Source organism: Mirounga leonina, unplaced genomic scaffold, assembly GCF_011800145.1.
Source record: "Mirounga leonina isolate KUSES-001 unplaced genomic scaffold, KU_Mleo_1.0 Mir_108, whole genome shotgun sequence".
Taxonomy (NCBI): Eukaryota; Metazoa; Chordata; class Mammalia; order Carnivora; family Phocidae; genus Mirounga; species Mirounga leonina.
Window position 1 is genome coordinate 4,909,795 of NW_023270237.1, and position 15,975 is coordinate 4,925,769.

The window sequence follows — 15,975 nt, forward strand, 5'->3', positions numbered from 1 at the left end:
TAATAAGCATTTTCATTACACTCTAGTTTTCCCTCTCTAAAATGGTTCCTCTGGCTTTCTTCATCATTGGGGCTGGGCTTACCTTGCTAGCTTTATTACACAGAAGATTCTAAGAACTGAACAAAAACAATTCAAGATTAGAAAAACCTTACCTCTCCATTCCATTATACCCTACATAATCCTAAATAATCTAGAGCAAGCAAGAGTTATTACACTACTAAGTAAATAATTTGCATTTATACTTACCAGAACCGGGTATAATTTGAGTTGGCATTAAATGTTTGTGATCATGAGGCTGTCCCTTCACACACTTCATCCAAGCATACAGTTCTTTATCTGTATGATTACAACATATTTATTTTTATATCTGTCATGGTTTTATAATTATAAAATTGGTGGTTTGTATAAAAAGAGCTTAACAGGGGCGCCTGGGTGGCTCAGTCATTGGGCAACTGCCTTCGGCTCAGGTCATGATCCCAGGGTCCTGGGATCGAGCCCCGCATCGGGCTCTGGAGCCTGCTTTTCCCCCTCCCACTCCCCCTGCTCGTGTTCCCTCTCTCGATGTGTGTCTCTCTCTGTCAAATAAATACATAAAATCTTATTTATCTGACAGACAGAGAAAGCACAAGCAGGGGGAGCAGCAGGCAGAGGGAGAAGCAACAGCCCCCCCCACCCCCGAGCAGAGAGCCTGATGTGGGGTTCAATCCTAAGACCCTGAGACCATGACCTGAGCCGAAGGCAGATGCTTAATCAACTGAGCCACCCAGGTGTCCCAAAAGCTTCACAATTATATAAAATGTCAATGGTAGGCTTCAAATGTTCGGTTTTTTAAAAATAAGACAGTTCCATCATTCTGATAACTATAAAAACAAGGTACAAAATTGATATGTTATTTAGCCTTTTCTAAAATTACCATTATTTATTGTCATTAATGTATTTGTTACCTCTATCTTCCTTATTTGATTTTAGCTTCTCTGTCGCTCATCCCCTATTATCTCTTCACTATTTTCTGTGTCCAACAGGGCTGTCGCCTGATCTTAGCACATCAGAAACTGACACAAATTTGAGGCTACTGCTCTTTTCCTTTTATGCTTTAAAGACATGTAGAGGAACTGCCATGGGATGTCAAAAAGACATTTTGACATGGGATGACAAAAAGCTATTTTATACAAAATATTTGTTATTAGTGCCTTCAAACAAGGCTCCATACCTGGAGTTGTAAACATATTAAGGCATAGCATGAGGCAAATAATACACAGGAAAAATATTACCTTGATCTCAAGGATATCTTTTGCTATAAATTTGATGACACAGATAGCTACTTACGTTGTAGCTGTTAATAGATGCAATAAATATCAGAAAGCTCATTTTATTCAGCATAGAAAATCTACAACTATTATTTCATGAAAAGCTGCAGACTAAATAAAATTCAAATCCAGTCTAAAGTGTCTAAAACTGGTTTTCTTTAAAAGCTTTCCAACTAGGGGTGCCTGGGTGGCTCAGTCGGTTAAGAGTTGGCCTTCGGCTCAGGTCATGATCCCAGAGTCCTGGGATCCAGTCCTGTATCTGGCTCCCTGCTCAACCGGGAGTCTGCTTCTCCCTCTCCCACTGCCCCTCCCCCTGTTTGTGCTCTCTCGCTCTCTCAAATAAAATCTTTAAAAAACAAAACAAAACAAAAAAACCAACTTTCCCCTCCAGAGCCTACACAGTAACCTGTAAATGTTTTCGAACTGCTTATATTTTAGACACTTATGCTAATTGCCACTATATAAAGCAACAACCTATAAATGATTTTATTACAATATTTAACAGTGAAATAGATATATAGATACAGAATACAACTTAAGGCATATAGGTTATACTAAAAAAAAGATACAGTGACTGACAGACTATGCTTTTAAAAATTAATACTACTATGAATATCAATAGCAACATAACTATTTAGGTTTATTATACATACCTTATCTTATTCAAAAAGTGCTACATACTTATATATATGCATACAATATAGCAAAATGTGATAAATTAATTTTTTAATTAGGCAAAGGGAAAACAAAAGTAATATGGAGCCAGGAAAAAGGAATATAAAATGCATGTGATGAACAGTGCAGCCAATCCTATTAACAGAAAATATCCAAATGTATTTTTATAATTTTGAAGATGGTAAATGCCTAAAATGCATCCCTTTCTTTAAAAAAATATTTATGTATTTATTTTACGGTGTGTGTGGTGGGGGGAAGCATGCATGCACGCATGTACACTGGAGCGACAGAGGGAGAGAAAGTTCCAAGCCGATTCTGCAGACTGCAGGGGCCAAGTGGGGCTGGATCTCACAACCCATGAGATCATAACCTGAGCCGAAACCAAGTCGGATTCGGATACTTAACTGACTGCACCACCCAGGAGCCCCTAGAATGCATTCCTTACTACAGTTTCACATATTACTCATATTTCCTATCTTTTGCATATTTCAGAAACACACAGCCATGATGTTTGGAAATATGTCCCACTACCGGGGTCTTTTTGGTTAAGTGCTCAGTGTCTAAGAAAAAGAGTTAGAGGGGCGCCTGGGTGGCTCAGATGGTTAAGCGTCTGCCTTCGGCTCAGGTCATGGTCCCAGGGTCCTGGGATCGAGTCCCGCATCGGGCTCCCTGCTCAGCGGGAAGCCTGCTTCTCCCTCTGCCTCTGCTTCTCTCTCTCTCTGACTCTCATGAATAAATAAAACATTAAAAAAAAAAAAAAAAGAGTTAGAAAGGCTTTCGTAACCTTACCAGTGGAAAAGATACTGATGGCTAACTCATAATTTATCTATCTGATATACAATTCTGAAAAAGAGTTACCTGGATATGAAAATGACATGCATCATTTTTAGACATTAAACAGTTTCTATCACTAAACATGATTTTACTTCTAATACTTCCACAATTTGAATCCTCTCATTTCATGATGACTTTATCCCAAACAAATTACTGAAAAATTTCAGGTTACCAGTATTAGGAAGCTACTTCCAAATTTGCCTTGGATAAACTTTTTCTAAAAACACTTTTAGCATGAGAAAAGGTGAATTTAGTTACTTCCTTTTTACATTTTATATTATCTCCAACTGTACTAACATGCAGAACACCTGTTTTTGTGCCATTTTTATCTAGAAATTAGAAATAACAGCTTCAGAGACTACTTTCATATGTAATAAAGACTTTTTTCTCAAAGAACTAGGGAATAAATGATACTGATGGAAGCATACTCTTGAACGTTTTGATTTGAACTTTATGGTCTTAAGGACAGAGAACAAACTGAGGGTTGATGGAGGAAGGAGGGTAGGGGATGGGCTAGATGGGTAATGGATATTAAGGAGGGCCCTTGTTGTGATGATCACCGGGTGTTTTATGTAAGTGATGAACCACTGAATTCTACTCCGGAAACCAATATTGGTTATACGGTTAACTATGTTAACTAACTAGCATTTAAATAAAAATTTGAAGGAAAAAAAAAGAACTTTATGGACCAATTATTTCGAAAAATCAGTTCACATGGTTTTAATGAAATTTAAATGACTCATGTGCATGACCATGTAATTAACAGGTTCTAGAATGCACTTCGGGCTCCTAAAACTGGAATCTGAAAGTAGCAAAGCCTATCCTTAACTGGGCTACATTAAAGAACTACCTGCTTGACGGGTGCCTGGGTGGCTCAGTCAGTTAAATGTCTGACGCTTGATTTCGTCTCAGGATCATGGGATGGAGCCCCATGTCAGGCTCCATGCTCAGCAAGGAGTCTACTTGAGGCTTCTCCCTCTGCCCTACCCCCACCCCGCTCATTCTTTCTAAAATAAATAAATAAATCTTAAAAACAACACAACTACCTGCTTGAAATGAGAGGGTGGATCTTTCTAATGAGGATAAAAGGATGTAGATGCAGTTTTTATTCTAGAAAATCTGGCCATTAATAAACTTCACAAAACTTCTTTAATGTAATATATTCAAAATAAAGGAAAGCAGGGGAAAAATAAAAAACCCTCACACACATATCATTTTCTAGATGAATGACCCTAAAGAAAATGAACATTATATAAATTTCAATTTATACAGAGTTATAAACCAACCTCTAGAACTCTTCCTTTCCTTTGCCTTGTAACAATCTAAGCAGACCACAAATCCACATTTTTGGCAGACCCAATGAATGTTAAACAATGTTGCTTCACATGCATCACACATTTCCCGCACTCCTCTCACTGCTCTTTTCCAGGCAATTTTGGCTGAAATACAGAAAAATAAAAATTTAAAGGCAAACATGCTCTTTTCCACACAATTTTTGCTGAAATACACAAAAACAAAAATTTAAAGGCAAACCAAGAACTTCAAAGGATGTATTAACTAAAGATCAACCGATTTCTTGAATTAGTAATTCTCTTCAGAAGATTTACATCTAATGGAGTTTTTCAACCTTAGCACTTTTAAGATTTTTGACTGAATAATTCTCTGTTGTGAGGGACTATTCTGTGCAATGTAGAATATTTAGGGTCATCTGTGACCTCCACCCATTAGATGCTAGTACTCTATCACCTCCCCCCAGCATTGCAGTTATACAACCAAAATTGTCTCCAGCCATTGTTACACATCCCTTGAGGGACAAACCACTGATTTAAGAGAAAGGGAGGAAAAGAAGCTAACATACTAACATTTAGAGTACTTAATGTTAGGTGCTTTACATATGTAAATATAATTACTTTCTAAACAAAGCTATGAGAGTTATTCCACTTTACAGTCATACAGTTAAAAGCAAGTAGTAAATCTGAGATTCAAAAATACAAATCCATCTAACTCTAAAGACTATGATGAACCACACCAGATTAAAAACTTAAATAATTGGTATGGACTATGTCTTTCTCAGGCAAAGGCTGAAATTTCCCCATTTCATTTCTGAAATATCCCTATGACGCTAACTATATGTCATAATGGTAGAAACTGCATAATGTTATTGTGAGTTCATGACCTGATAATCCATTCATTACAACCTCAGTTGGAAAATATGTTACCTTAAGTACGTATAGGTGCATCTGTACATAAAAAAGTGTCATCAAAATTAAATATCAATGAGACCAGGTAAAATTCAGGGACTTAATCCCATTAAGTATACTTGAAAGAGAAATTCTTAAAATGAAATGTGTACATTTGTATATTTAACTTCCTTACCATCCTTTTTCACCCAGGACAAAGCTGTTTTTTCCGATGTTACTAACTGACAGAACTTATCACCTATGATATCCAAGATGTATTTTGAAGTTTCTACATCTAGTTCATCATCATCATAATTTTCATGTGTCCATAAGCTCATAGCTTCATCATCATATTGGTCAGGAGAAGAAAAACCATCTATTCTAACCACTCCATTTTTACTAAATGACAATCTGAAATATTAAAACATAAAAGGATTAGATACCTAGACAGAAGTCCAGTTTTATAAAGTTGTAAATTTATAATTAATTTACATTTTTATATTATGAACACATAAATATGTTAAAAAATAAGAAAATAGGTTAGTCCTTCATATACACACATACTTTAATTATTAATTAAATTTAACAAATTTAAATGACTCCCATAGTGTTACACAAATGGCAATGATAAGCAGCACCAATTTTAGGTTGTTTCAAGAAATAAGATTTTTTCAATCAAATGAAAACTATAATCCAAGTGTTTGATGAGGACAAGAGTTAAAATGCTGGCCAAATGCTGCCTAGAGTAATGCTGTTATTTTACACATAACCTAAATCAAGAACCTCTTAAGTGGAAAATGCCCTAAATTGAGGTGCCTGGGTGGCTCAGTTGGTTTAGCGTCCGACTTTTGATTTCGGCTCACGTCATGATCTCAGGGTCCTGAGATCAAACCCCACACTGGGTTCTTGCTGGGTGAGGAGTCTGCTTAAGATTCTTTCTCCCTATGCTTCTTCCTCTGTACCCCCTCTCCCTCTAAATAAATACATACATAAATGGAAAGAAACTGCCTTAAATCACCTCAAGATTTTCACTGGATTAAAAAAAATGCCAAGTACAGATACATTGTTTTCATTAATTAAAATGACTATTTATGACTTAGAGGAACAAGGATGAAATTCTCAAGTTTATTAGGAACCCAATTATGTGTGCTTAGCTCCTCTCAGCTTCTGACATCCAATTCATGTAACTACTCAATTTAGAAAATTTTAGGGTAAATGGAAGGCAACATTGCCATTCTTTTCTTTGTTGGCGGTTATTTTTCAGTTATCATAGTACTTACCCTTTTTACTCTCAATCAGGGGATATCAGCAGTTCATTACAATTCATTCTCTATTTTTCCGATGGAAACCAAGAACATTTCCTTTTACCACCCCCTTTTCTCATACTTTTATTACCTAAACCTTTTCTTCTTTTTTTAAACCAGATTTCTCCCTTTGTTATAGTCCATCATCTTACTTCAGCTTTGTGCTATTATCTCTACCTGAACATCTTTCCTTCAAACCTGCTTTCCCCCCCTTTTTTCTTGAGAAAGGGATGGGGGAGGGGTGAGGGAGGAGAGAGAGAATCTTTTTTTTTTTTTTTTAATTTATTTATTTGAGAGAGAGAGAGAATGAGAGAGAGAGCAAGAGAAGGGGGAGGGTCAGAGGGAGAAGCAGGCTCCCCGCTGAGCAGGGAGCCCGATGCGGGACTCGATCCTGGGACTCCAGGATCATGACCTGAGCTGAAGGCAGCTGCTTAACCAACTGAGCCACCCAGGCGCCCCGGAGAGAGAGAATCTTAAGCAGACTCCATGCCCAGCAGAGAGCTGACACGGGGCTCCATCTCATGACCCGAGATCATGATCTGAGCTGAAATCAAGAAACCAATGACTGGGCCACGCAGGCACTCCAACCAACTTTCCTTTTGATTACTTGTTCATCTTTTCTGCAATTCCATGTGTACAACCTTTTACATCTATTCTTTAAAGTTGTCTGTCCTTTGGGGATTATTGGTTAAAAAGCCCCTGAAGTAAAAATAAGAAACAGAACCTGTTCTGTTCCTACCAATACATTTCTTGGGGTCTCTACTAGGCCACGAGCATAGGTATATTTACCAGAGCAAAGTGTCTCCTAATCTCTTAGGAAGATGATGGTGATGATTAGGAAAATAACAAGCTAACATTAATAAAATCATTCAATGTGCTTGGTACTAAAGTAAGGACTTTGTGTACTTTATCTCATTTAATCATGAAATCTCTCTGCAGTAGGTACCACTATCATTAGTATGCATATGAAACAGGCTTAGCTGTAATAAAGTCATACAGGAACCAAGAGAAAGAGCTAAAACTCAGGAATGAATGATTCTACAACCTGAGACATTAACTATTAGTCTCTACTGGCCGGGTCAGCCAGCTATTCTTTTTGTTGAACTCTTTTTTTTTTTTTTTTAATATTTTTATTTATTTATTTGATAGAGAGAGACACAGTGAGAGAGGGAACACAAACAGGGAGAGTGGGAGAGGGAGAAGCAGGCTTCCCGCGGAGCAGGAAGCCCGATGCAGGGCTCGATCCCAGGACCCTGGGATCATGACCTGAGCCGAAGGCAGATGCTTAACCGACTGAGCCACCCAGGTGCCCCTTTTTGTTGAACTCTTAAAAGTCTATATATGATTTTAGTACTGAAGAATTATTTAGTAATGTTAATATTACAGTAGTATGTAGGATAATAACAACTACAAGTTGTTTTTATACTTACTACAAAACCTGTGAAATGTGACATGACATGGTACTGACATCCTTTTCCTCATAACTCATATTTTCATAGCTACATGTTTAACAAAAGTATGGGTAGTCCATTGTAATGCAATGACTTTAGTTTAATGCCTAGATTGTTTACCTACATTTATAGACTATTTGTGATTTCTAGCTAATATACAGATATAAATCCAACACTGTTTTGGTCAAAGTACATAAACTTTAAAAAATTCTTAAATCAAACAAATTGCTGTTTCCTATTATTTTCTAGAAAAAATAATAACATTTTTCATTAAGGATGAGTAAATCTCTCAGAAGAGAAAGGCCATATTAACACAAGTAACAATATGAATTATGAATTTAGTCCCATAGTTAGCTATTATTAAATTTACCACACAAAAAGTTTAATACTCTTTTATAATGTTTCAGAAATAGGGAAGCTCAAAGGACTCATTTCCACCTCTGTAAGGGACCCTCAGAATGGTAGTATAATTTCCAATATCCAATAAACATACTTTTCCCCAATTAGGTATTTTCACTTACCGTCTAAAGTAGTAAAACCTACAAAACACTGGTGAATGAGTTGGTTCTTCTCCTTTTTTACTCCGAATAAGTCTACATTCCCGGCACTTTTGCAAATTAGGCCCTATCTCACAGCAGGAGTCATCCTGTAAAAAGGATTCCCCCGTTTGCTTCAGCTTCTTGACTTTACGCCAATCTTTTAATACTGAACGAGGGATGCCAGCTGTAAAACCAGTAGGAAAGTATTAGCAAGATTACAACTTTTTAAAAAAGTACATACACTCCTTGAGATAAAATTCAAGACAAGTACACAATTGTCACAATATATTAAGACTGTAAAAAAGAAGCAAAGACATTATAGTTCTAGGTCCTCATTAATAACAAAAAATCCACAGCAGCATTTCTATTTACTCACTTTCTATTAATCAAATGAACTCTTATGTCAGTATACTGGAAACGCAGAGCTGAGTACATCTTCCAGCTGACTGAAATCTTTATATATTAAATATTCGTATTTGTAATAATAGCAAACACAGGAATCATTCATTTTCTATGTGAATCTATAGCTAAAAATATAGCCCTTCTACACAGGAATTTGGTATATGTAGGAGAAAGTTCTTTCAAGATTCACCCGAAGAACTGAATACCAAAAGTTAATACTTTTAGAAACTACAGGTTAATTCAAACATACTGGTATTGTTTTGAAATATTTAATCTGATTCTCCAAGGTAAGTGTGTCTCATTAAGACAAGCTAAGTGGTAATTTTATAATACCAACATTTGAGAGAAGAGGGGTAAGCTATTTCTCTTAGTATCTTTCCCTCAGGATGATGCCCTCCATTTGGTTTAATTTACTGTATGGAACAGTACCTTTTAGAAAATAAAAGGGTTTGAAGAAAATAAAAAAGCCAGTATTAACTTGACTTTTTGACGGTAGAAAGAAAAGCATCAGAGAAGTCTGAAGAAAAAAAAACCCTCAAATGACTAACATTTGAAGAAAAGAAATTATTTACTTATACTTTACATCATTGCTCCATCATGTTTATTAACTTGAACTTAGTTGTTATAATAACACTGGCTCAAGTAATCACTCATCTACAGTGCAGATTAAAAAATTAAAAGCATGTTTATTTAAAAACAACCTATGTTGGGTCAAGCAAATATCAAACTCTTAAAAGTATACTTACAATGTATCTGTATGTCAGGTATGAGATTTACATAATTTGCTATTTCTATCATGTTAAAAGATATTTCCTACCCTGTGTTTTCAATCACTCAGGCGTGATGGAGAAGAGGCAGTACAACTATTCTCCTGAGACTATATATTTCTTGAAGAAACATGCAGCAAACCTCTAAGAGCTCCCACTATCACTTACCTGCTGATAGTGTAAGTAGTACAATGACAGCAAGATAACGTATTTTAACATAGGAAGTATTGTGTTTAAGCTTCAGAATGGCCCATTTAAAATCTGCTTCCAGTTATTAAGACCTTTTAGGATTGTTGCCTGGTTCTTTACAATGACATGTTTCCCCCTCTTCTATTTCTAACTTCGGGCAAGCCATTTGGCTTAATCCACTAAAGAAAGACATATTAAGTGCACACAAACCACTTCTGGAATAAAATGCTTCCAGAAGCCTTGTATAAAGGGTTTTAATTCTTCTCCATTGCATATAAGACAGATTTCCCCTATAGAAGTATAAAAAATTCAGAGCTTTTAGAAGTCAGAATGAACAACAAAAATGGTACACCGCTCATATATTTTTACTTGGCACACTTGCTTCCAATCATTTATTTACTTTTTTATTTATTACACTTAGAATAAACTAAATTCAATCTATTTTGACTAGAAAACAACTATTAACCAATATGCTTTTACATTCCAGGTAATGCAACAGTTCAAAGAGTATGGATAACCATACCACTGTGAACCATTTAAACAGTATTAGAATAAAGAACCAGACATTTCAAAGCAAATCTCAATTCTGTGACACAAAACAGACACTTAGAGCTGTTTTTTAAATTTAAATGAATGCATAAATTACAAAGACTTGGCCCAGGTCATATAGACAGTTTTTGGTATTATAATTTTTGCTTCTAAATTAGGCCACACATGATGGTAACTAACTCCTTTTATTAATATTACTATAATAGTATTTGTATAATAAAATAACTTTATCTTTCAATTCTATATATCTAATTTATTGGCAACATCTAAAATCTAAACTTTGAGAGTAAGGTATTTAGTCAACAAAAAATACCTAGTATTTCTCTTACCATCAGAATATTTTCAACCTTAGTTCTCAATTTATTAGCAAATCCCCAAACAGCTGCTCTAGCCAACAGAAAACTAGGGAGGAAGAAAACAGGAAACAAATACATGCTAACCTTTAATCTCTGATATGCCATCACCTATAAAAATATTTTTTGAGATATAGAAATTAACTGATTATAGTAAAACCACTGTTTTTGTTTATCACAGGACTTAGAAGTTGGATAGGCAATTTCAGTTTATAAAATAAAATTATGTAAGAATTTAGTCACAGAAAAATAGCCAACTTTTAATTATCGTTATGAAAAGACAACAGATATGAAGACATTCCAAAACAGATAAAATCTATTGTACCTGGCTTTAGAATGTACTAAGAAACACAAGTTTCTTTATAGCATTATATGTATATAATTAACACATGTCTTATAGTGTATGTAATCACATTATATTCTCTAAGTATAAACTTAACTTACTCTTTTTGACTATGAGCAAGGACAACCCCAATGAGCATTAAAAAAATAAAGGTCATATTTAATCCACGAGATAGATAATCCACTCAAAGTTTGGAAGCTAGATTCATAAACTCCCAACTTAGAGAACTTTTCTAGATAGCCAGAACAAAGCCTAGACAACTCTAGCCATAATTAACAGATGACAATTAACAGTCACTTATTACTATTTTGGACTTGGGATTAGATGGGGCTTAGAATACCCTCTCTGAGGTTAACTGTTAGCTACTAAGGGGGGGCGGGGGAAGAGATCTAACTAGGCGTCACAACTTGGAGGGAAAGTATTGATTTCAGTCTTTGTCTTCAAATTCTTACTTGGGAACATGTACATTTGGTCTCAAAATAAATAGAATATGTACTTCATTAAAAGTTAATTTTATAAATTTAACTTCACAAGAGCTAAGTGTTAAAAGCTGGAAGATTCCTATCTCCATTTTCTGTAAATTTAACTCAAGTATTTGTATACCCAACACCAAAGGAAATGTTATGTGAAACAGAAAAGAAAACAATTACTGACCACACTAAGGCTCTTAAGAATTCACTGGGGAAGTAGAACACACAAGAAAGAAAAAAACAACACTGTACATAATCCAATACTCAAATAAATGGCATGTATTCAGTATCCTCAGATGTCAATCTCCCTCTCTTTCTTCTGACTATATTTGCATTTCAGTCTGTCAGCCTGTCTCTAGTTGAGCTTGTTTTCCTTCGGTCTTTCACTTTCTGACTGTCCTTTTCTATGATTCCATCCTCCTGTTTTTCTCTCCTTCACTTTGCCTCTGGTTTCCACACAGGCATGTGAAAAAACCTCATTCAGTGAAAAGGCCCAAATAAGAACCTTCAAGCATCCAAATGCTTGTGAAAGTACTTCTTGAATGTCCACATTGTCAATATTTCATATATTGTATGTGGATGAATACACAGGTATAGTGAAACTATTAAGTGCTTTCTGCATTGTGCAACATACCTAAAAAGAAATAAGCAAACTGAGAAAAACTACTTCTAGAGTAAAAACATAGAAACCCTTTATAGTGAATACTACTGGCAAGTATCACTTATTTTGCCCTGCTGAGGCCACAAATGAAATGTAAATATTATCAGTTTTGAAACTTTTACTTATGAAAATTCTTCTTGAATATAGAAATGAGCATACAAAACCATAATCCCTTGCTTTTATTTAACTTTTACCCATTGTTAAGAACTTCCCGAGTGAGTAGCAATATTAGTTAAATAGAAGGTAATCTCAATAAGCCTTTAATTTTGTTATCAGATGAGAGAAGGGTGAGAAACAGGCCACAAACACACTAATTGAAGCAATTTTCTTCTAAAAATGTGACTATGAGAAATAGGCCACATCCATACTAATGGAAGCAATTTTCTTCTAAAAAAGTGACTTAAAGGAAGTACACGTGAATAGGATTTCTTTTACAACTACATCATGGTAAAGGCAAATACCTAATTATTAGGAATCCTCTTTTGGTGTGATAGCTTTAACTGCATTTTAACAGTTCTTAGAAATGGTCAAAATTTTGAGTAACTACTAAGTAACACATTGGCTTTTTGTCAATATGAATGCTAAGTAAAACATATATCTGCAAGTCCCTTAAATATGGAGAGATAGGTCTTCTCTCATTTCCTTTTACGGGTACATGGGAAATGCAGAAATGAGGTCAACGAGCACATACAATAGAGTAGGGCATGCAAACAAAGTCAAAAGATGCCTGTTAGCTCATTAATCTTTTGAGAAAGACACCATTATTTCACGTACAGCCCATTTTACGTGAGATAAAAAAAAAGTAATTAACTTACCACTATTACTGTTGCTCTGCAATTTCAATTTACTTTTTTCTTTGGCACTCCTGCTGAGAACCCCATTGGGTTTTAAATCATCTTCTATTTCACCTTTTCTCTTCTGCAAATCATTTTGCTTCTTTTTGTAAGTTGGCTTAGGTTGCCTCTTAGTCCTTTGCTCTGACTTGCTTTCACTTTCATCTGAGTCTCCACTTTCAGAGCCAGATTCGTAAGCTCTTTTGGCTTTTCTCCTACTGACTTTATCATCTTTTACGTATTTATCAACTATGATCTTACTATCCACACTATTTTGTATATCATTAGATGTAGAGGCTATTAAATTGACAGAACATGGCTTAATAATTTCTGATACAGAATTCCCTGAATTTTCCATTTTATTAGTATTTTTATCTTCCTCTGAGTGTCTAGTAAGCCAGGCCTTTTTCAGCTTAGTATGGTAGTTAGGTTGAGTTGTCTGGGATGCTTGCCCATTTCCTACAGAGTTTGCTTTGTTTATTGTACTACAGACTACAGTGCTATCCAAGAGAGGGGAGGTTGAAAATGTCTGATTTTTCACAGCATTAGGCTCAGTCTCACTGACATTACTACTTTTATATTGAGCTGCAGCCAATGCTGCCTTGTGCTTTTTTAAATGGATAAAATCAGTTGTGCCTGAGAACCCAGAGCTGGGCTGAACAGCACTTCCTGTCTGACTACTGGCTGGTGTAACTGGAGCTGTGGTGCTGACCCTGCATTCTTGTATATGAGCCACGGAATGACTGACGCTTTTTGAAGAGGTACATTCTAAGGATTTAGAGGCCAAAATGGTATTTGATAAAGAGTAAATTATTTCTGAACCACCCCAGCTGGAAACACTAGTGGTAGTGGCAGCAGATGTGAATACATCCGTTTTGGTATTACACATTGTATTTGCAGCAGACATGACTGAACTGGGAACACTGCCCTGGGAGACAGCCTGGACATTTTTTTCAGATTTTATGTGAGCACTGTCTGAATTCACACTTGGCAGAACGATTCTTCCAGTCTCTCCAGCTTCTGCTGGTTTGAGGCAATCTGTTTGATTTGCCCCAGTTGAAGATCTTTCACTAACTCGATCTTTGGAAGCTAACTGCATTGCTGGCACGCTCTCAGGTTTTGTACTAGATGGTGGACGTACAATGACAGATGCCATAGCAGCCTGTGACTTTCCACTGCTTTTCTCCACATGCCATTCAGCTTTCTCTTTGCTGAGGTTATTATTAGATTTCCACATTTCTGACAAACTTTGTTCAGAAGAATTCTTAAAATTTGCCTGAGAGTCTTTTGGCTCTGGAATTAGAGTTGGAGGCTTTTGTGATTCTTGAACTTTCCCACCAGCATTTACAGGCATGACCGGGGTTAAAGTTGGAGGGGAAAGACTACTATAGTTGCTTTCCTTTCTTTCCAGGCTGTGGTGGATTGGTGGATGAAATACTGGTGCCCTATGTAAAGCAGGCATGCTCCGGAGTGCATTTGTAGAAGAAACTGTTAAATGGGTAGGACTCCTACAATCATTTCTGAAAGTTGTTACTGAGTGAGAAGCAATTTGATGGGGAAGATGTTCTGGTATCTTGCCTGCTAAACCTTCACTTTCTGGTTGGTGTTTAATTAAAGGTGGAGGCTTTGAAAGAGATGATATAAATGAAGTCAGAGTTTGAGGATTAGCTGCTGCTGCAACAGAATTACTCTGTTTTTCAGTGTAAATATTTGAAACCTCTTTGGATGGATATGACCTTGGTGGTTCGTTGACCACACTATTAGACAATGTAGTGAAATAATTACTTTGAGGCAAACTCTGAGGCACCGAGTGCTTCATTTTATAAAGATCTGATACTGAGCATTCTACATCTTTGTCTTGTTTGATGATGACATGGCTTTTAGGGCTAGAAGATGACAACGGTACTCTGGAATAATTATCCCTCTCACCCTCGAGCCCCTTGATTTTAGTTGTGAAGGGAGCTACATCAATACTTTCTTGAAGGATTCGACGGTGTTCCTCCTTATATTTGTGTAATCTCTCTCCAGTCTCCTGGGGCTGTCTCTGTAATTGATTCAGTACAGGATCCACAAAATGTCTATGCAATAGACCATCTTTTCCAGTCTGTGACCTGTTTAGATCCAGGTCATTCTTTGCTGATGTGGATGCAACAGAACGTAATGGTTCAATAAAAGCTTTCCTCTCCAATTCTCTGTAAAGAAAATAAACATAAAGGTTTCTGTAACAACTTTTTCTTGCATGATATGAAGATAGCATCTATGCAATATTATGAAAGTAAAACACAACTTTGCATTTACTTTATTTTTTTATAAAATCTTTTATTTATTTGAGAGTGAGAGAGCACAAGTAGGGGGGTTGGAATGGCAGAGGCAGAGGGAGAAGCAGACTCCCCGCCAAGCAGGGAGCCTGATGCGGGACTTGATCCCAGGACCCTGGAATCATGACCCAAGCCGAAGGCAGCTGCTTAACCGACTGAGCCACCCAGGCGCCCACTTTGCATTTACTTTAATACTCCTGAGTAAATCAGAAGATATATCAAAATGGAAAGAACAGTACTTATTCAAAGCCTACTTTTAAGATGTTTATTAACTTAAAATTACCTGTTTAGAAAGTGAATTAAGAAAAACTATAAAAGACAAGGTATTTTTAAGTTTTAAGCATTAGTGAACTTACTCTTTATGGTGATCTATTAAACTTTTTGTCAATGGTGGACTGGAATGTGCTGTAATTTTAAGAGACCGATGAGGCTCTGCACTGGAAGGTCTGACAGGAATGTGACTAAGTAATCCAATACCATCTGCTGAGGTCACAGGGGTGGGTTGATGTAACCAAGGACTGGGAGAATTCTATTTAACAAAATATATATATATATATATCAGACTTCAGTTACTAGAAAAAGCTAAACACAATATCATAGCAGGACTATAATGCATATTTACGAAGCACGTGACTTCTTCTAAATGCATCTTATGAAAAGTACTCAGACAAATAAATAACATAATTATATGGATTTTTCCATATGATGGAGAAAATCAATCAGCATCAAAATAGTAATTTCCAAAAATTTGTTGTTTATTTTACTGACTGTAGATCTTGAAACATTGCCTTTAACTTATA

The 15,975-nt window shown here is 36.1% G+C and overlaps 1 protein-coding gene across 6 annotated transcripts in view; it reads right to left on the minus strand.

Moving 5' to 3' along the window:
• The window catches only part of LOC118019659 (probable JmjC domain-containing histone demethylation protein 2C), a 341,719-nt gene that overhangs the window by 21,637 nt on the left and 304,107 nt on the right, over positions 1-15,975 (minus strand). For all 6 annotated transcript variants that reach the window (XM_035019066.1, XM_035019042.1, XM_035019051.1 and 3 more), the window contains 6 exons: positions 15,532-15,704; positions 12,840-15,049; positions 8,273-8,474; positions 5,193-5,407; positions 4,103-4,255; positions 247-336 (listed from right to left, as the gene is read on the minus strand). In XM_035019066.1, the coding sequence (XP_034874957.1) occupies positions 247-336; positions 4,103-4,255; positions 5,193-5,407; positions 8,273-8,474; positions 12,840-15,049; positions 15,532-15,704 (3,043 nt within the window). The remainder of the gene's footprint in view (positions 1-246; positions 337-4,102; positions 4,256-5,192; positions 5,408-8,272; positions 8,475-12,839; positions 15,050-15,531; positions 15,705-15,975) is intronic.